At 38.1% G+C, this 22,379-nt stretch overlaps 1 protein-coding gene across 1 annotated transcript in view; it reads left to right on the plus strand.

Annotated features, from left to right (window-relative positions):
* The first annotated feature begins 18,807 nt into the window (after positions 1–18,807).
* The window catches only part of LOC143407858 (myosin-15), a 131,157-nt gene continuing 127,585 nt past the window's right edge, over positions 18,808–22,379 (plus strand). The window contains 3 exon segments of the mRNA XM_077110341.1: positions 18,808–18,909; positions 20,109–20,190; positions 20,193–20,240. Of these exon segments, the coding sequence (XP_076966456.1) occupies positions 18,808–18,909; positions 20,109–20,190; positions 20,193–20,240 (232 nt within the window).

The raw sequence follows: 22,379 nt of genomic DNA on the forward strand, positions 1-22,379 counted from the left end.
TGGACCTGAGCCCTTGCAGGAGGCTCATGGTGGTGGGGAAAAACAAAGAGAGAGAGGAAGGCAATCGGCCTTTAACACATGAGCCTTTGGGGATACTCTAGATCCAAACCAGAGAAATGTAACCCCAATTTTGATTTCTACTACAAGAGTTCACAAGAAATGCTTCATATAGATAGTAGTAGTTATAATTACACTGACTATAGATGATTGACAATTTTTTTCTCTACTTTGAGTTTTCTCCAATACCTATTATCTGCATATTGGAAAATATATTAAATATATCAATATATTAGTATGCTTAATATATTAATATATTTAATTATCTAAAAATAGTTAAACGTATAGTCGAAAATCTCCTCATTATACAGGTGAAAAAACTCAAGACCAAAATAATGAGGCAATTGCTTTATATCTCATTACTAACAAAGCTGGTACTAGAACCCAGATTGCCTGATACAAAGGAATTGCTATCAACGTTTCCAGCTATGCACAATTCAAGAACACAAGGAACTAAAATTTGATGGAGTTCATTTACTTTATCTTTTAAAACATCTCTTTCAGACCCTCTGCCTCAGAGAGGGAAGGGTTTCCAAGATTTTTGTGGGGGGGGGGTGGCGGTAAAGAAACAATGATCATCACTGGGGCAGGTGGTGAACCTGCTTCTTGGGAGAAAAACTGGAAGAAGAAATTCTAAGCACATGTTAGAAGAAGCATGCTACAATGGAGACAATACTTAGTTAGGAGGTGACTAATCTAATTTCTATAGAGTCATTTTTCTAACTGCCACCAATGAGTTATGTAATTGTGGTGTGAATAGGGCCAAGTCTCTTTACCTCTCCTCCAAGGATCTTAAAAGAGAAAGAGTGAAAAGACTGTCAGATGATCTTCAGTTTTCTTTTGAGCAGTAACATTTGGTTTAAAATGCAGAACATTAACCTTAAACACACACATGAAATTACACTTTCAAAAACAAGCATATTTTTATAGACATATCACAAAGAAATTTCACTTTTTGCTAAGAGACAAAAATAACGCATACAATGACAAACCAGTATTTAAAAACACAGATGCCAAGCAGAAAGCAAATGCCTGGTGTGCTAGATGGGAGTATAAAATCCTCTCACCAAGCAGTTTGAGCAGTGGATTGTTTGTAATCATGAAAACAGAGAAGTCAGCAAATTGTAGATTGTGATAGCAAGTAAATAGCGAGTGAGCTGGAAGTGCAGCTCAGTGGCAGAATGCAGACTTAGTATGTGTGACACCTGGGTTCAATTGCCAGAACCAAGGGGAAAAAAAATATATGTAGTGAGCAAAAAAATTCACTGCAGAGACAAGCTTGTTGGAAGAAGGTGGTAAAATTTCCCAACTTCCCCTACTTCATGCATGCTCCTTTCCTTGTCTTGTAGGACACTCTGGGGAAAACATATGGCCTCTAGATGTGAGGGCTCTCTAGATTTTGTGACTCCTATATTAGAGGTGGTCGTGGTGACTGAGTTGGCATTACACATTAGTGCCACAGTGACAGTGGGGTTTTCACTGTGTCTTCCTTCCCCCGTTCCAGTCAATGTTCTCCCCTCAGCCTTCCTCCTATGTGTATGAGGAATTGTGATCTGAGAACTCCTGGGATCTTCTGCTAAAAGTCCTTTTCCTTTGAAAGTGAAATTCTAACTCATCTTCACTGGCTACCTGCCTCAGGTGGAGAGAACTTGGGACGTATTAAAGTGAGCCTAGAGAATCTGTCTCAGGTGTTCACAAGAGTTCTGCCTCATTTCACCTAAAATCTTTTCTGGTTAGTCACTTTGTGAAGAGGTTTCTTTGGTTAAGGATGGAGCACGGGCATGAGGAGGCTGAAGAGAGAAAAATAGTATATGGGAGAAAATATGAGTTAGTTTTACTGTATAACAGAAATAAACTGTATTCTCTCTCTTTAATCACCCCTGCAATTCTAGCACACCATTTTCTTTGCAGACTTTCATTCAAAGATTAAAATTATCATCTAAAGAAATCCTGAAGAACAAGACCACTGACCTAAGTTTTTACTTAGTTCCAGATCTTTCTGAGTGAAGATTTTGGAAGGGATTTGGAAGAGAATGACAACCAAGGCAACAGCCAAGGGCATGGGGTTATGAGTGGTGGTAATTGGTGGGATTGGGGAGGGTAAACTTTAAACAGGTGTTGATAGGTAACGTTCTTTTATTAAAATGATCTGTGGTGCTGCCAAATATCAGCTTACTGAAATGTTTCTTGTTCCCATAGAGTCATTGTGTAGGAATATCTTCAGGGTAAGTATTCTGTTTTAGATGAGATGTTCTCCAGAAGCTCATGTGTGAGAATATGCAAGAAAATTTAGAGATGAAATAATTGGGTTTGAAAATCTTAACCAGTGCATTAATCCACTGATAGGGATTGACTGGGTGGTAACTGTAAGCAGATAGGGTGTGGCTAGAGGAGGTGGATCATTGAGGGGCATGGCTGTGGGGTATATATTTTGTGGTGAGGGAAACCCTTCTTCTACTTCCTAGTGACCGTGTGATGTCCTGCGCAGCTTTCTTCATCCACAAACTTCTGAAATGATATTCTGCTTCGCCTCTAGGCCAAAGCAAAGGAGTCTCCTGCCTATGAACTGAGACTTCTGAAACTATTGAGTACCAAGTAAATTTTTCTCCTCACAAATTGGTATTGTCAGGTCTTTTGGTCAGAGCAGCAAAAAACGGTAAGCATTCATGATTTATTTTTTTAAATAAGAAAAAAAGATTTTTGTGATACTGGGGATTGAATCTAGGGGTTCTCTACCACTCAGCTACACCTCCCAAGTGCTTTTTTTTTTTTTTTTTTTTTTTTTGCTGGGGCGGGTACCAGGGCTTGAACTCGGAGGCACTCAACCACTGAGCCACATCTCCAGCACTATTTTGTATTTTATTTAGAGACAGAGTCTCACTGATTTGCTTAGCACCTCACTTTTGCTGAGGCTAACTTTGAACCGGAAATCCTCCTGCCTCAGCCTCTTCAGCCACTGGGGTTGCAGGAGTGCACTACCATACTGGGCTCCAAGTCTTTATTTTGAGACTTGCTGTGTGGCCCAGCTGAGTTTGAACTTGTACTCCTACTGTTTCAGCCTCTCAAGACCCTGGAATTATAGGCATGCACCATTGCTCGTGACTGCATTCATGATTTCATGTAACTTTAGGTAAGTTTTTTACATAAAGCAATTTTTATTATAAAACTTTATGTAAATTTTTATAAAATTTATATAATTTACAAAATTCCCATATTGATGATTTTAAATCAACAAGAAGACTTAACAGATCATATCCATCAGTATGAAAGAGCCTAGTTTATATTTGTACAATTACAATAGTTAATCTATCTTTTCTCTACAGGGAAGGAGAATGCTGGGATTATGATGGGAAGTATGGATACATTGAAGCCAAAGTTGAAAGAAATGAAGAAGATGGAAAAATAATTGAGACTAGAGACAGAAAGGTAAAAGAATGTCTATTTCATCTTGGAAATACCTATGCTCTATTTAATCAAATCATCAAACATCTCCTTTCTCTAATATTTTTATTAAAGATCTGGTCTAGCTAATGAAGAACATGGAATAAATCATAGTAAAATGATTCCTGTGGCTAACATTACTGACTCTAGACTTCACAACCATTTCCACTTCTTTCATCAATGGTTCAAGTATTTTTTAAGGTGCCCTGTGGAGTGAATAATGACCTGTAGGCTTATGAAACAAGCTGTGGTTGTTGGATCAAGAAAGAGATGTGTAATTTGAATAACAGTGTAGTGTAAGAGTAGCCAGAGATGTGGGGGGTGGTCATTTACATCAAATGCTAAAGAAAGACTTAAAGGACTTGGAGAAAGCCTTGGATTTGAGTATTAGGAGGTCACCTACAACCTCTAAAATAGAAGATTAGGTCAAGTACTGGTTCATAGGACTACAAGGTTCATGTGGGAATGTGAGGTTAAGCCATGACAGGCCTACATCCCTCTGCCTGTTGTTGGGGCATTCAAAGCAGCAGCACAGTATTGAGAAGATGGCTCACTCTCAGAACCTTCTTCACCTTTATCCCTGACCTGGTGTTATCCCACCACATTGTGAGATTTTTCAGATAATTCCCTTCCCATATTCGCTTCTCAAAACACTTTCCAGTTCTGCCCTTTCCCAACTCTATAATACATAGTCATTTTCAAGAAAATTCACCTTTTCCATGCTGTCTTTCTATTTGGACAATATATGATCTAAAGCAGTACCATTTGATTTATAGAGTTCTGGAGGCCACTTATAAATACCACTTGTGGTGCTTCAATATGCCTTTCCAATAGCCAATGTCTGTATGTTAACAAAACGAACAAAATAAAACAAACAATAACCTCCTAACTGGGTAGATTTTTATGATCCATGGAATTATGGAAGGAATCTGTTCCTTTCAATAAGATGAGTAGCTGGCAAGGGCAAATTCAGAGGGCTATTTAGCTTTGAGACAATTTATTAGAAAAGGGGGATTTGAATGTGTCTTGTCTCTCTTCCGTTGTTCATGGCAAAAGTTTTAAAAATCAAGTTTATTGATATGCAGATTTTATATCTGATAGCTCACCTCTTTAAGTGAAAGTGCTTATTTCAATGGTTTTAAGACATTTAAAGAATTGTGGAAGCATCACCATATCATATCTGATGTCGGACCATTTTCTACTTCCCATAAAAGAAACCTGCATTTTTTTTTTTTTTTTTTAGCAGTCACTGCTCTTCTCTCTTTACCCAGCAGTGATCCATCTACAGACGGACAGACATCATCTTAGGTGCCTCTCCTTTATGACTTTCAGGTGAGGAGTTACAGCTGGTGAGACCCATAAGCTCACAGGCCTGGTTTCTCTGATAGAGGTTTGAGACACCCTATGCATCCAGGTGCTTCTAATGGAATGCCGTAAGTTCACAGGTGATCCTTTTTCACTAACATAATTAATTTATTAGTTTGGGCCTTATGATTGTACTATGCAGGTGGTGGTTGTGTACATGTATAAACAAGGTATAGAGTCGTTCTACCTTGTACTCAAAAGGTAGTTAGTTACTTATGGCAAACTACTTTATAAAATTGAGTAACTAGGACACTGCTGTTCTATAGGACATGAATAACTCCAGGAAGGACACAGCTGGCTCTCCACAGGACTCCAGAGGAGAAGGCAGCACTCGCTGCTGGAGTCCTGTCAGAGTGCCTGATGGGTGGGGATGAGATGGAGACCATGAAGAGTGTGAGAGCCTTGCAAGAAGGCGTCGTCAGCTGGGGTGAAATGGCCAGTCACTTGACACCACTACTTTCCAATTGAGTAAGAGTTTTACAAAGAGATTAGGACGCCTTTGATAAGAATGCCAAGCAATTCCCTGATAGTAGCAACTTACCCACACTAATCAAGATATTCATATTTTCTGAGTAGCTCCAAGTCCCATGTAGTTGTTGGAGCCACAATTCAACCACTTCAGTGACTTGGTGAACCACTCAGTGTCCTGAAAATCAGATCCTTGAATCTTGGTTGAGGCATAGATTCCCTCTGGCCTCAAATGCCTGATGACTGGTTATCAAAATCCCTCAGCATGTTGGTATTTTTCTCTGTTTTCCAGAGAAAATGTTAGTAGTTAGAAGATCTCCCAGGGGAGAGGTAATCCCAGGTCATTATGTTAGTCTAAGCTGGTCTGCTTAGACTATCTCTTCCTATTAGATGTCCCTTCTTTATAAGAATCTGAAAGCTCTCTTCTTTTGTATTCCTTTATAAGTACATATTTGAGCAAATGTTACCTGACAGGGGAAGAACTGACAAGCCTGAAAGAATTTCTAATCTATTTTCTGAAATCTGTTCTGATCATCCTTCAGACATACTTAAGTCTCTTCTATGTGGCCATAAACCCTTACAAGTGGCTTTCCATGTGTCGGAAGCCCTGGCTGCCCACAAAGGGAAGAAACGCTTGGGGGCTCCCCCTCACATCTTTGCTGTTGCTAATAATGCCTTTCAGGATATGCTTCACAGTTAGTAGCTGCTCTAGAAAATGAAAAGTAAAACCATCTGATCTGCTATTTCTCTTAAGTGTCACCACGTGGCACTTAAACATTGTGAGAAGGGCATGGCCTTTACAGGGATTTAACACAGTGAAGCCCCTCTTCTGGATAATGTGTGGGCAAAATAGTGCTTACCTCCTACGGTTACTGGGATGATTATCTTACATGTCAAAGTGAGAGATTTTAAAGTGCCTGGGTTGGTAGCTGACCCAGAATAAGCCCCCTTTAGATGTCAGCTTTTATTACATAAAGCTTCTCTTATACTGTCTGTCACAAAGAAGTCGTTCTATAGCTATTATAATACAATGATTCCTAAAAAGCTTAAGGTGGCAGACATATCACCCGTTGGTTGGTGATCATTTGTATTTAGAGGAAAGAAATAAGCCTAGAATTTATATGTTCATAGGACTGTTGTGATTGAGACAAGAGAAAATCCATTTTATTCTGCACCTTTTAAGTGGTACTATTTTTCTAACTGAAAGTGAAGCTGTATAGATACAGAACAAGTCAATGCTCTTGTGTTTGCTGTGCTTTTTTTCCCCCCCTTAAGGCCTGCATGAAGTTTCAATGGAAACAGACGCCTACATTTCACTGAGACTAAAGCCTACATTTGATGCTTTTGAATTGTTTGCTTTTTAGATGTAGAATACATTCCTGGCAAGAATAAGATACTCAGCAAATTGCCATAATGCATTAGTCAGTGACTACTCCACATATGGTGAGGGATAGTCTGGCTCCCTCCTTTAAAGAGACCCTTTAGAGGCCACAGTGCACAAGCTGGGCTGAAGCTGCCTCTTGTTGGAGAGGGCTCCCTTTTTCCAAGTGATCACGTTCAAAGGTCCCTGGACTAAGAAGAAGAACTGAAAGTTAGTAGGTATGAGCATGGAGCAGATAACATGCTATTGTGAGCAGCCAGATTGGGGCAGGGCAAAGAACAATAAGTAGTGGGAACTAAAAGATGGTGTGGCTTTGCAGAATAAGAAGTCAAGAGAAAGGAAGGATAGAGTTTCAGTGAAACCATTTTGTGTGTGTGTGTGTGTGTGTGTGTGTGTGTGTTAATTTTGATGGAAATAACACTAGCAGGGCAGGTGAATGTCACCATGTGCCTGAGACCCTTGAGGCTGTGAAGTGCTGAAGTCCTTGGCCTTCCTATGCAATACTGGTGTCACTCTGTGCATTAGGTTTTCTATCCCAAGATATATAGATAAACTCAGGCCTTGATTCTTTGAGGCTTTGGGTGATAAAGCTGTAAATTCACTACTGTGTTCTTTCCACATTACAAAATTAGCTGGTGATAGCTTTTTGCACTGTGACAAAAAGGCTCTTGGTTTCAGAGGTTTCAGTCTATGGTCAGCTGGCTCGATTGCTTTGGGGTTATAATATAGCAGAACATCATAGTGGAAGATCATGGCAGAGGAAAGCTGCTCAGCTCATGGCAGCCATAAAGGAAACAAAGAGAAAGGAAGAGAGGACAAGATAAACCCTTCCAGGGCATGTCCCCAATGACCCACTTCCTCCAACTAGGCCCCACCTCCTACAGTGTTCAATCATGCCTTCAAATTATTCTATAGGTGCAGTCAGAACCTCATGATCCAATCAGTTTCCCAAATTTCCACCTTCAAACTTTGAAAGGGCACCAAGCCTTCAACACATGAGCTTTCGGGAGAGAGACAGTCCAGATCTAAATCGTAACATCTGGTTATCAAAAGCAAAGGGGAACCTAGAGAATACCTGCCTAGTGAAGTGATTGTTAGGCCCCTTTCTGAGAAAAGGCTTTAATTTGCCCAAGTGGCAGGAATGATAACAACAATCTTTTGAAGAGTGGTAGTGAGGAGAGGAGATCGTCTTTACTTAATAAAGGTCTTTTCCTACTTTTTAAAAAGAAGTTCATGAGGAATAGTTTTTTTTTTTTTTGGGGGGGGGGGTACCAGGTATTGAACTCAGGAGGGGTAGACCACTGAGCCATATCCCCAACCCCATTGTATATTTTATTTAGAGACAGGGTCTCACTAAGTTGATTAGCGCCTCACTTTTGCTGAGATTGGCTTTAAATTGACAATCCTCCTGCCTCAGCCTCTGAGGCACTGGGATTCTAGGTATGCACCACCACACCTGGCAGGAATCTGCTTCTTGATTTTATCAAGTTTCTTGATGTTTCTGAACTTCGGATTTTTTTTTCTTTCTGGTACTGGAGATTAAACTCAAAGGTAATCTACCACTGAAGTAAATCTCCAGCACTTTCTATTTTTTTTTCTTTTTTTTATCTTTGGACAGGGTCTAGCTAAATTGCCCAAGGTGGCCATGAATTTGTGATACTCATGCCTCAGTCTCAGAGTTGCTGGGATTACAGACACATTCCACCATGCCTGGATCAAACTCTAGATTTTGTATCATGCTTTCTTTCCCCTTCTCCTCACCAATTAATTGTCTACATATCTTAAAGTTCCATCTTAAGTTTTGATTTTCTATAAAAACTTCCCTGTTATAGTCCATATGTCAAAACTGCTTAGCTTTCATTGCAGTGATTATCATAATTGATTAACTATTGACCACCTGTGAGGAGTAAGGAGGGGAAAGAACCACAGAACAATTAGCAAAGTTGGAAAAAGTCTTGCTTTTTACCTTTATGCCTTGAGAGGATCATCATGTGCTCTAAACTAATAATCTGAAAACATGAGTCACATCATTTGTTTCCATTCTGCTTCATGACATGTTTACTGGTCCAGTATCTGTTGGTTGAACCCTCTGATAGTTACATACTTAAGATTCAAACCATCTGAATTTAAAGCTAGAATAATCAGTGGTTTGAATGGCTACTTTTTAAAATATTTCTAAAGCCTCTTTAACTACAATGAAATATTTATATTCCTACAAGTATATACCAATATGCATCTTCACCCTTAACTACTTTGTCAAATCTCAAATGCCCAACTTTACTAGCTTTCTATGTTCTGAATAACTTTGCCGTTGCTCTGTATATTTTGTTTGCATTTTTGGAGAAATGTGTGGTGTGTGTGTGTGTATGTGTGGTGGGAACTAAACTCAGAGCCTGGCATATGATATGCAGTTCTCTATCAGCTGAGCTACACCCCCCAGCCCATTGGCAATTTTTAACTTAGTTTTCTTTGTTTAGCTCTATTAATATGTTAATGGGCTTCATAATAATTTGAAGATAACTACACCATGAAAGTTGGCAATCAAAATAAAATTAGTTAAATTAGTAATGTTAAATGGAACTCAAAATTAATGAGCTACAGAGCTGTTATACCTCTTATCTTACTATGTCTGACATGGTAATTTTGCTTGTTGAATTTGATCCTGGACATTGACTGCTGTTTTTGCAAAGAAATACATCAAAAAAGTCATCTGGTCAAATTTTTAAGCTATAGAAAAATTTCTTTCCAACCACCACCTTCTCAAATTTCATTGATTTCTTTTCCAGTCATTGAACTCTATTATTCGCTAGATATGGCTTGTTTTGGTGTGAATTTGTGGGTTTTGAGGGGGTTTGGGTGCATATTAATTGGTTTCATCTAGTCATTGAGTCTTATGATTGCATAGCACATCTATGGAAATCTTTGCTTATATGGTTCTTTTATTTATTGGAAGGACCAAAGATCCATATTACATAGGATTTAGATATATGTAAAGTTATATATTCTTGAATACAGTATATATGCCAATAAGATATATATATCTTTTGTGGCAATAAGTGTATATATATATACACTTATTGCCACAAAATGGGTCTTTGAGGATGAGTGGAAAACAGTAAAGCTGTAGTGAAGTGTGGCTGCTGGCTGGTCATTCAAGCTCACTGTGTAGATGACCCATTTTGGTTCATCACGTGAGTGTGCATGATCCACATTCAAGATCAATACCATTATAAGTCACTGCTTGGTATGAACCTCTAGATTACTTATAAATAATAGCAAACAAAAATAAATTTAGTAATGGTAAATTTGCTGTATTACCTAGGATAAGTTTCTAGATATGTGGATTAGATGGGAAGAGAGGTAATTAACAATGGTGGAATACATAGAATGGAGTTAGTCTGGAAATAGGCTTTGGTACTTTTTGTTTATATTGGCTTAGATTCTTTGATCTATTTTTTGTTTTGTTTTGTTTTTGTATTTCATTCCAAAATAATACTTTATATTCACATTTATAAGCAGGTTTGGCTACAGGTTATCAGTCAGAATTGCGATGAACTTGGAGATGGGAATGTGGTAAATTATAGAATACTATTAAAGACAGTTGCTCTTCTCTTGCATGCATCTCAGGAGACTTTAGATAATCAAATCATATTGTGTATCTATAATCCTAGCTATGGGTAAGGCTGAGGCAGGCAGATCACAAGATCTAGACCAGCCTGGGCACGTTAGCAAGGACCTGTCTAAAATTAAGAAATAAATAAAAAGATTTGGGGATGTGGCTCAGTGGTAAGCACCCCTGGGTTCAACCTCAGTACCAGGTTAAAAATGAATTAGAACATCATATCATGTAAGTGAATGCTCTCTTGAAAGCATTTGGAAATACTAAAACCCTGAGAAATAAAAATTCCTCTTGTCTTATAACATGATTTTGCATAGTATCAAATTTTTTTAGCTTTTAAGCAATGATAAAAATTCATGTTTGAGCAAATAGATGCAACAAAAATTCTAGAACATCAAAAAAGATCTTTTATATTAAAGTCTATAATATTATATTCCTCAAAAAAACTAACCAACCTCATCATTCGGACAATTAACACTACTTATAAATATGTCTCAGAAGTTTCTATTTGGTCAATTTCAAGATGAAAGTATTTATCTTAATTGTTTCAAATTTGTTTCCTTTCTCTGTAGGCAAGCTGGCCCAAAATTATAGTGATGCTTTATATTTTATTATATTTTTTCAGATTGGAATATTTTCTCCTATGTAATTTCCTGTACTGCTTATAACAAGTCAATTTGGCAGGTATTTCCTAGTTCACTCACTAAAATTATTGTTTCCACTCTTGCGTATAAACTCCTTACTTCTACATATTTTTCACTGGAGATTTTTTTGTTTGGGGGAGAAAGTACTTTTTAAGTGGATTTTGATAGCTAGAAGTCCTATGATAGAGGAAGAATTTGGATTTCAAAACTTAGCTTCACAAATCCATTTTATGCCAAGAATGACTGGCAGGGAGTCACGGCATAATTTATAATGAAATCAGCAGAAGGCTGCTTCTTTGAGTCTCTGGACATAATTAAATATTAGGCAAATCAGCATGAGACTATTTTCCATCCAGAGGCTTAGAATAGTGCTGTCCACATTTGCTCTGCTTTCAACATTTGGTCTTACAGGTACTCCTAACAGTACTTAAAGCAACTGCTATTTTGGTATTTGTTATAATGCTAGTATTTTCTGATGAAATATGAAAGAAACCAAAAGAAATGAGAGGAAAAAGGGACAATACAGAGGGAGAGAGGGGAAAACATTTTAAAAAAGGAAAGTGAAAGAAAAGATAATAATAAAGGAAAAAGGAAAAGAACAAAAAGCAGAAATATAAAGAGCAATTGAAAGAGAATAAGGATAAAGTTGGAAGAATAAAAAGTAGTAGAGAAGCAAAATTACATAAAAATGAATGGAAGGAAGAGACAAGAAAAGGGAGTCTAAAACATCAGGAAATCCAGTGAATTATTTCAATGAATACTATGTATAAATATGTATCTGTATATGTGCATATATGTGCAAATACGCATGTATGCCTTTGTATGTGTTGCTCCCTTTGCCCTACATATTTTTTATTTATTAGCCTAATCTTCCTGTGTATGACCATCTCCTTTCCCTACCAGGCTTCTGTCCTGTACTTGTACCATCCTAGCATGGGCTGACCTTTAGCAGATTGTCTTCTGTCCTGCTCCAACATCCTGATCTGTCCTCCAGGCCACTGGACATTCTTCTCAACTGCATCTGACATTCTGACATGGGCACTATCACCTCTGGACAGCCTTTCTTACCTGCCTTGTGGCTTTCACTGAGAAGAAAGGAACAATACTTACAAGTTATTAATGCAAAGTGTGTTTGAAACATTAATCAGGTCATATAATTCCTCTGCTTAAAATATCCCAATGTCTCCTAAGCACAGATGAAATGAAACCCTATTCTTTCCTTGGTTCTACATGGTGTACAAGTCAGGGTGCTGTCTACCTCTCACATCTGGAATTATTCTCTTCTCTTACCTTCTAAGATGTAGCACTGGCTTTTATTTGGATTTCAAAACATGCCAAAGGTTGTTAGAAGTTCTGAAGTAGCCACTTGCCCTTATGTGTTTCATAGAGGAAGGGACCATGGCTGTTTCTCTTGGATCATAGCAGATGTTCAGTGACTACTTGTTGAATGAAGGAAGGAGTATGCTGAGCAGATATTTCTCTCTTAAATAAGAACATTGAGACCCAGGGAGATTCCACAGTGCACACAAGAATACAAAGCAACAGGCAGATCTGGGGAAACATCTGGACCATTTCTAGTCCTGGCAATCATACTAGCTACCTCCAAACATTAACAGGTGCCATCTCCTATTAAACCCATGCTGAGATAGATAGCATTCTGACAATTTGGAAAGTTTGACTATTAGACTGAGTTCTATGTTCACCTAGGGGATATTTGCCAGGATGTATTTTGATACCAGAGACAAAATACCATCTGCAGATATTATGATCTCTAAGTCTCTACAATAAGTGACTTACAGAAAGCACAATTGTATTGATTGCTTTTCTTGGGTGTTTGTTTAGTTGGTTTTTTTGTTGTTGTTTTGTTTTGTTTTTGTACTAGAGAGTGAACTCAAGGGCACTTTACCACCGAGCCACATCCCCAGCCCCTCTTTCTCTTACTTTTTAAAATTTGAAACAGAGTCTCACTAAGTTGCTTAGGGCCTTGCTGAGTTGCTGAGGCTGGTTTAAACTTGAAATTCTCCAGCCTTCTGAGCCACTGGGATTACAGTCATGCAACAGCATGCCAGGCTTCTTTTGAGTTTTGCAGGAATATCTAAGTATCTATCTTGATGCATTTTTCTACCCATCATTCATATTTGCTAGAAAAATCCTGGGTGATTTACCAGCAGACTAGCAAAGATTTCCAGGAATAAAATTCCAGGAGAGAGAGGAACTACCATGAATTCATTCCAGGACAAGAGAAACAAACAGATTGAGGGCCTGAAAAGTATTTTAGGAAGTCTCTTAACCTTTGTAGACCTTAGTTTACTAAAGCTACAATAAAGGACTTGAACTAATAATGTTCTATATGTTTGAATGTAGAGAATAAATAGCATCACTATTTCCAAATTTCTCAATTTGGAAATTAAAGAATGAAGGTTGGTAGGATTGGGAAACAGGGAAGTGTGTGTGTGTGTGTGTGTGTGTGTGTGTGTGTATTTATGAAAGTGTTAGATAATAAAGGCCTCAAGCCTCAAATAGAGTTGTGAATAGTATAGACAATAGTATAGACAAGGGGACAGAGGAGAAACATCACCATGGTGTATAAACAAGGGGGATTTGGGTGGGGAGGGAGGGGATTTAACAAGACAGTCAAGAGTGTTTCTAGAAGGAGAAGCAATGTAAACAATAACAGGAAAGGGCAAATCAAGATTGGGAATGGAGTCCAGGTTGACTGGAATGGAGGATTTGCATATAGGAACAGCAAGATTTTATTATCGGTTCTGCACTAGGGACTTGGGAGAGTGTGCATGCATCTGTGTTGCAGGGGTTGGTGGGTCAGCAGAGCAGTGTTTAGGGTGATTAAGCTGATGTGGTGGGCAGGATGGCCTGCAGGCAGAAACTTGAGGGAAGTGATTACAATAGTCAGTGTAAGATGATAAGACATTTACCCAAGGTAGTATCTGTGGGAATAGAGAAGGAGTTCATGGACAAAACAGCCTTGGCAATGACTGAGAAAATGAGAGAATGATTACTCAAGAAATATTCCCAAGTTTTGTTATTTGACCAAGATAATTGTAGTGGTATGAACAGAAAGAGAAAAGCACAATATGGGGTCAGACAATGAATTTCGTGTATTCATTCAATGCGTATGTGTATGTTACAACTGCTCTGTATACAGCAGGCACAGCTATTTTAAACATGAGGGATAGAGTGGTTACAGACAGTTCCTTGCCCTTGTGAAATCACATTTGAGTATGGAAACAGGCAACAAAAACTAACACATACATAATTTCAGAGAGTGGTACACAAGAGTGGCCCATGCCTGTAATCCCGGTGGCTCCAGAGGCTGAGGTGGGAGGATTTCGAGTTTAACATCAGCCTCAGCAATGGTGAGGTGCTAAGAAACTCAGTGAGACCCCGTCTCTAAAGAAAATAACAAAATACATCTTAAGGCCAGGAGGGAATAAGATGATGTATTCAGCCAGGCACAGTGGTGCATGCCTGTAATCCCAGTAGCTCAGGAGACTGAGGCAGGATGATTGTTAGTTCAAAGCCAGTCTCAGCAACTTAGTGAGGTACTAAGCAACTCAGTGAGACCCAGATTCTAAATAAAATACAAAATAGGAAAATAGGGCTGGGGATGTGGCTCAGTGGTCCAGTTAAATCCCCAGTACCGCCGCCCCCACCCAAAAAAAAAAAAAAAAAAGTGTGAAGGGTAAAGAGAATGGGCTTTGGTAAGGTTGTGGTGCTTTGATTTTAGATGGCATGGTCAGGAAATTGTTCTAGAAGACAATATTTTTTGCAGATTCATGAGTGAAGAAAGGAGGAGGCAAAAATTTCCAAGAATAAAATTCCAGGAGGAAGAAATGGTGAGCGTGAAAGCCTCCAAACAGAAATGCATCTGACGGCTTTTTGGAATAGCAAAACAGCCATTATGGATAGTCAAGTGGGAAGGTTCATAGAGAGGGAGTTAGGCAGGAGCTAGATTATGAAGCACCCACAGGTCACGACAGAGATGGTTTATATTTAAATGCTATGGGAAGTCATTAGAAGGGGAGAATAACAAGCTGATTCCATTGCATTTGAGATAAGCCATTGAGCACAGCAAAGCTCCTACAGGAGTGGATATGGGCTGAGGTTGCAGATCCAGGCTAGCAAAAGATGTGAACCTTTCCCACAGTCCATTATGTTCAGATTAAGCATGATATACATATGGCAGCATTTTGACGACTTGGTTTTCAACTCCAAATTGTGTTTACTTGATGGGGAAAACTGCATCCTAGACAATTCTTGTTGTCATTGAGTGTAATTTATGATATGTAAATGGCAGCTATTGTCCTCCCAGCCTTTTTTCCTCCTAACCCTGGAACAGGATATTTTTGTCTTCCATTGATTATCCCTGTCAGATCTCACATTCTGGACATGAATTTTTACACTGTGCAAGACATCTGACACATACGTTTACAAACCGATTACAACCTCAAGATTTTGGGACAAATCTATGATTACTAATTTGCAGGACATGGAAGCCTTTGTACTATGAAAAAATCAGGTTTTTCCTCAATTATCTTGCTGCAACTTGGGGTTTTTTTCAGATCGATTACTGTGCAAAGTCTGACATCTACTGGTCCAAATTGGGTATTGTCAGATCACTGTTTTCAGTACTCATTGTCATTCAAGGGGACATTTCAAAAGATGATCTGGAATTATTTCCATTCTTGCCAAACACGAGTTTCAAAGTGTCCTGAGGGTGGATACAAGACAGCAAACCTCAGCAATATGAGGATTTTATTCAAACTTCCTAAACAGGCATTTGTCAATACCACATATTAACTGGACAGCAGGCAGGCTGTCCACCCATTGAAGGAGCAAAGGAAATGAAATGAGCCAGCCCCCAACTAGACACTATGTGGCCGTGGATACCCCTTTGCTTCTTAACTCTCAGGTCTGACCTTTGCACTAGGCATGTTTCAGACCCACTTACTCAGCCCCTTCAGATGTGGCTCCTTCAAAATCCTTTAGTTTTTAATGCCATCTCTGTAGCTTGACCCTATGTATATTTTTCTTCTTTTCTGATCTTTCCTCATTCTATTTATTTATTGCATTGATTCTTCCTACTCAGTTGGTCTAAAAACCCTAGGAGCAGTCTGAAACCAAGAAGTCCTTGCCTGGTAGAATCCTTGATATTTTGCCTATATTCTAATATTCATTTCCTCTAGTGCATGACAATCATGCATAGAGAAGAAACAACCTATGGAATAGGAGGAAACATTTACAAACCATACATCCAATAAGGAGTTAATACCTAAAACACAAGGAACTTAAAAGGAAAAAAAACTGATTAAAAAGTAGACAAAGAATTTAAAGACATTTCTCAAAAAAAGCATACAAATGGCCAAAATGTTTAGGAAAAGATGCCCAACACTATTGATTCTCAAGGAAATATAAATCAAAATCACTGGATATCACCTCACACCTGCAAGAATGTCTATTTCCAAAAATAAGAGATAGCAAGTGTTGACAAGAAAGAAATTTAAATTGGTGCAATCATTATGGAAAACAGTATAGAGGTTTCGAAAAAAAAAAAAAAAGATCCACCAGTCCTACTTATTGTTATATAACTAAAGGCAATAAAATAAGTAATTCAAAATTGATAATCTGTACTCCCATATTTATTGCAGCACTATTAGATTGTTTTAATATGTTCTACAAAAACAACTTAGAAGAGGAAAAGTTTATTTGGGCCTCAAGGTTTCAGAGCTCTTAGTACATAGAAGGCTGACTCCATTTCTCTGGACCTAAGATGAGATAGCACACCATGGGGAGACAGCCCAGTAGAGGAAAACTACTCAGCTCCTGATGGGAGCAAGCGGCAGAGAGGGAGAACAAGGAGAAGAGGGTCACGGGAAAGATATACCCTTCCAGAGCACACCTCAGTGATCCATCTCCTTTCGCCACATGCCACCTGCCTACAGTTAACATGCAGTTAACAACCATCCAAACTAGAATAGACTGATTCAATTATAGCTCTCACAATCTAATAAAACTCTGAAAAACATTTCTACATTAACAAAGGAGATATTGGGGGATATCTCACATCCAAACCACAACAAGGATGAATTGATGAAGAAAATTTGGTATATGTCTACACAAAGGAAAACCATTCAGCCTGGGGGAAAAATAATTTTGCACAACATGGATGAAGCTAGAGGGTGTCATGCTAAACATAATGAGCCAGACACAAAGCCAACTACCACATGAGCTCGCTTATAGGTGGAATCTAAAACAGTTGAAGGAGTTCATGAGATCTGTTGCTTAATGTGGTGATTGTTAATAACAATGCATCAGATATTTGAAAATTTCTGAGTAGATTTGATAGTCTTACCAAAAAAAAGGTAAGTATATGAGGTAATATATTAATTACCCAGATCAAGCCATTGTACCATTATATGTCAAAACATTTTGCACACCATAAATACATGTAGCTTTTATTTGTCAAGTAGGAAAATAAAAATCATTTATAAAATACTTAACATTTTTATGTATTTCTACTTAAAATATATACTTTTCTTTGATTTTCTTTGAGTTAGCCAGTTTCTTTAAAATTTTTATAAAACAGTTTTATTATTATTGACCTAGGATGAACTTTACATGTTTGAAGTATACAATTGGAATGTGCTGTCATATATGTGTAAAACCATCACTACAATCAAGATAACTCACACATCCATTGAGAAGTTTCCTCTGGATCTTTTAGAATCCCTGATTCCTGTTCCTTGTTTGAGTCTTTTCCAATCCCTAGGCAACTATTTAGGATTTCTGTCACTAGAGACTGGTTGCATATTCTAGAATTTTGTAATGCAAAATCATATCATATATATTCTTTTTGTCTGATTGATTTCTGTTGGCATAATTATTTTGACATTCTTTCATGGTTCATGGAACTTTGTATATTAAATAATAACCCACTGTGTGAATATTACAACAGTTAAGTCAAGTGCTATAGATATTTGGCTTCTTTCCAAATAGACATTCATGAGCATTCCTGTAGCCCAATTTCTTGGGTCTGAGATTGAGGTTCAGGATAATAGATCTTCACTTCAGTGAGTGATAAACAGGAAAAAGAGCTAAAAAACAAAAAATCAAAAAAACCCAACTTCCTCAGGAGCAAGTGTTTGGTGGTGGGTCTGGAGTGATTCTGCCAACTCCGTTGATGATGTGCTGCTGATAGCCTGCCTTGGCTTTGACCTGCATCATGTTTCCTGATGAAGTGAATCACATCTGGAGTCAGACATGTCAGTGGTGCAGTGTTAAACACAGTAGCCAATTTATGGATCCCTTGAAAGTCAGACTCGGCCTTCTAAGAGTGAGGATGTGATGTGACAGGCTACACTGCTGATGTTCCTTGGGTGCTGACACCAGGGCCTGGATGCTTCCTAGCCTTTGAAGCTCAGGTCTGTTCTACTTATAATTTTACACAACTTTTTTCATCCCCTGGCCCTCAGCCATGAGTCTAGGCCAAATTCCTGTTTTCAAAGTTTTGCCAACACACATTATCTTAGTTTTTTGTTGTTATTTTCACACCAATTCAAGCTGTTGTAGTTGAATTTGCTTTTGGATTTGGCCAGCCTCCTCTTGAGAGGTGTTAACACATGACTGACATGACTGAAAAGTTAATAGAGGGTAAAAATTGACTGCAGAGGTTTGGGTCCAGAATATGGATTTTATTGTGGCTTATTTACAAGTATACTATAAGCTGTGAGAGTAAACAGTGAATATTGGTCAATAATTTTCTCAGGCCTTTGGAATTCTCCAAGCTGGTTAATGATGGTTTCCCCACTATAGCCATGTTCCTGGTGTCTGCAAATCCCCCTGACTTTCATGATTGTTCCTGTGCAGTACTTGCTGTGGAGAGCCTGGATGATGCTGAAGAATTGCTGGCCACAGAAGTAAGGCTTGTTAATTGTCAAAGCACACTCTGTTGATGACAATGAGGAATAATGGAAAGCATCTTAGTGCTCCATTCTTCTTAAGGGACTTGCAGAAGTGACCTTGGTGGGAGAGGACTGCTTCTGGCAAAGCTTACTAAGAGTACACATGGTCAGTGGAGTAAATTTGGAACTACAGAGAGAAATTTCAACTCAATGACAAGCACCTCTTTTATTGGGTATATCTAGCTATAATATTCTGTCTTTAACCTACTTGGGGTTGCTTTGGTAGGGACATTATGTTGTATTTTTTTAGTTAAAGTTTTTCAATAGATATTTATAAATATACTGCATGTACTATTTTTCATATACTATTTTTCAACTTATAAGCATTTTAAGTATTGTTACAAACTCTTCATAAACATTTAAATGGATACTCAGTATTTTATAAGGCATTTGTCCTATTGTTGTGCCATTATACTATTATACTAGCTTCAAGCTGCCCCCCACCCCGCCACATTGTGAATATCATGGTAGGGAAACTTTTCTGCATATTGGATTCATTTTATGCTACATTCTCAGAAATAAAATTACCAGGTAAGGAACACAAATTTTGTACAGTCTCTTGATACACATTTTACATTAATCACTAGAAAAAAGCATACCTATTTTCACCGTCCTGGAATGTATGAGAGTGCACATCTTACCATGTACAGAGGCTTCCCAAGATGCAATTCTATAATGATGTATTTTTTTCCTTAAAGACTTCTTCCTACCAGTCTTTGAAATGAGCTGACTCTGGATTAAAATAAGAACACATGGGACCACAGAAACAAGCAACCCAGCAGATATGGGACTTGCTGTCATAACCATGAAATGCAAAATAATTGACCTCATACAACCAGTTAGTGATCTATTGCTGGTAGGGACAGGAGAGGAGTAGGGTGTTGAAGGAAAGTTCTAAAGCTATTGGAAATTAAACAAGCCAAGTCTGTGCCTGCCTGATTCTTTTTAAAATGGATTAGCAGACTGTAGGTAGCCAACTGCCAACAGGGCCTATTTGCATTTCTTTGAGCATATCTGTCAACCCTGGGGTCTGTGGTGTCTCATTCCTGCCAGCCTACAGCCTTGAGGGGGAGGTGTGACACACAGTGGGGTGAGATGCTTACTGCAGCCATTAGAAAAAAAGAAGACAGGACCATCTGCTTCTATTTTTGCAGCAAGCCATAGACATCTTGTGCTTTCTTCCTGATGAGAAGTATGGATGCTACAGACTCTCTGGAGCCATCATGCACTTTGGAAATATAAACAGAAATCCAGAGAAAAGCATCTGGAAGCAGATGGCACTGAAAGTAAGAATTACTTTGAAGACATGGTTTGTACTTCCATTCAAATCCCTGGCCCCAAGCCCATTTGTTTTCCTTACATTTAAACCCACTACTTGAGGGTTTTGAAAAATATTGAAATTAATATCTCTTTTAATTGTTCTTCAACATTCTGTCACCCATCATTCTTCCATAACAAAATAAGAAGCATTCCTCAGTTAATATTTGATGAAACCAAGGAATTTGTTAAATTTTGGTGAAGTAAAGTTGACTAAGACATACTCTGCCTTTAGCACACAGACCATTGGGAAAAAACAGGGAAAGGAATAAATTGCCATAAAATGTTTTTAATGACATAAAGGAGGTATGAACAAAGACCTTTGGAATTTCAAAGGCAAAGTAACTAATTCCACAGGGGTGAAACCATAAGTCTTCATTTCCTGTGGCTTTCAATTCATACTTAAAAAATACACACACACACACACACACACACACACACACACACACACACATATACATACACATACTCTTGCCTTCTTACCAAGAAGATTTGAGGCCTCTTACAATAAATAACTTATCTAGAAGGATCATGAAAATGGAATACAACAATAATGGAAAGAAGTAACCCATTCATTCAAGTCTTTCAACAAATAATTTTTTTTAATTTTGTATTTTTAATTGTGGTAAAACATAACATAAAATTTAGGTGCTATTCAGTGCATTCCCATTGCATATGACCATTAATATTCTCTTTCTCCAGAATACTTTTGTAATCCCAAACTGGACTATATCTACTAAAGAAAAACTTCTCTTTAGCTCATTCTCCTATCCCCTGGCAACCACTGTTCTACTTTGATTACTCTAGGGACCTTGTGTAAGTGGAATCATGTAATATTTCATCTTTCCTTTCTGGTGTCTTTAACTTAGCAGAATGCTTCCCATTTCATCTGTGTTGTGTGTCAAGATTAGCATGTATCAGGATTTCATTCCTTTTTAAGGATGAATAATGTTCCATCATATGTATACCACATTTTTCTTACCCATTCATTTCATGGACACTTCAGTTTCTCCTACTTTTGAGTTATCATGTGAATAGTGCTGCTATGAATGTTGGTATTCAAATACCTGTTTAAGTCTTTGTTTTTCATTCTTTTGTGTATATACCTAGAAGTGGAATTGCTATATTTTATGGTAATCCTATGTTATATTTTTGAGCAGCCACCATACTGTTTTCCACAGTGTCTGTACCATTTTGCATTCCCATCAGCAATGCATGAGATTTCAGTTCTTCACATCCAGGACAACACTTGTTTTCTAGTTTTGCCTTCATATTTTTATTGGCACAGTATAGTTGTACACAACGGTGGTATTTGTTGTTGCATATCTATACACGCACACAATACAACAATAAAATTTGGCCATTATCATTCCTCAGTAGTTCCCATTTCCCTTCCATCCTCCATCCTTCTGGTCCCTTTCCTCTGCTTTTCTGATCTTCCTTTGATTTTCTTGAGTTCCTCCTAAACTTTCTTTTCCTTCTCTCTCTCTACCTTCCATGAGAGAAAATATACAACCCTTGACTTTCTGAGTTTGGCTTATTTTATTTAATAATGTGTCTTCAAGTTCTATCCATTTTCCTGAAAATTACATTACTTCATTTTTCTTTATGGCTCAATAAAACTCCATTGTGTACATATGCATACATTTTGTTTATCCATTTTTCTGTTGATGGACACCTCAGCTGGTTCCATAGTTTGGCAATTATAAATTGGGCTGCTATAAACATGGGTGTGCATGTACTGCTGTAGTATCCTGAAGTGACTCTTTAGGATATATACTGGGAAGTGGTATAGCTGGGCCATATGATGGCTCCATTCTTAGTTGTTTGAGGAACCTCTATAATGATTTCCCCAGTGGTTGTGATACCATTCACTGTGATGAGTCCTTGCTTCCCAGAATGCTGAAGTATAACACCATAGACGCATGCCAAGGCAAGTGTAGAGTGCAAAGGCTTTATTAAAGGATAGCAGAAAGTACCCCCCAAACCCTCCCCACCTACCCACCCCAGGAAGAAAGGGACCTGAAAGGCAGAATTCAAGGGAAGGGGAGGTCTTCTCTCTTTTATATCTAAGGTCTTCTTTTGTTCTTCTACATTCCTATCCTTTA

This window comes from Callospermophilus lateralis, chromosome 10 (assembly GCF_048772815.1).
Source record: "Callospermophilus lateralis isolate mCalLat2 chromosome 10, mCalLat2.hap1, whole genome shotgun sequence".
NCBI lineage: Eukaryota > Metazoa > Chordata > Mammalia > Rodentia > Sciuridae > Callospermophilus > Callospermophilus lateralis.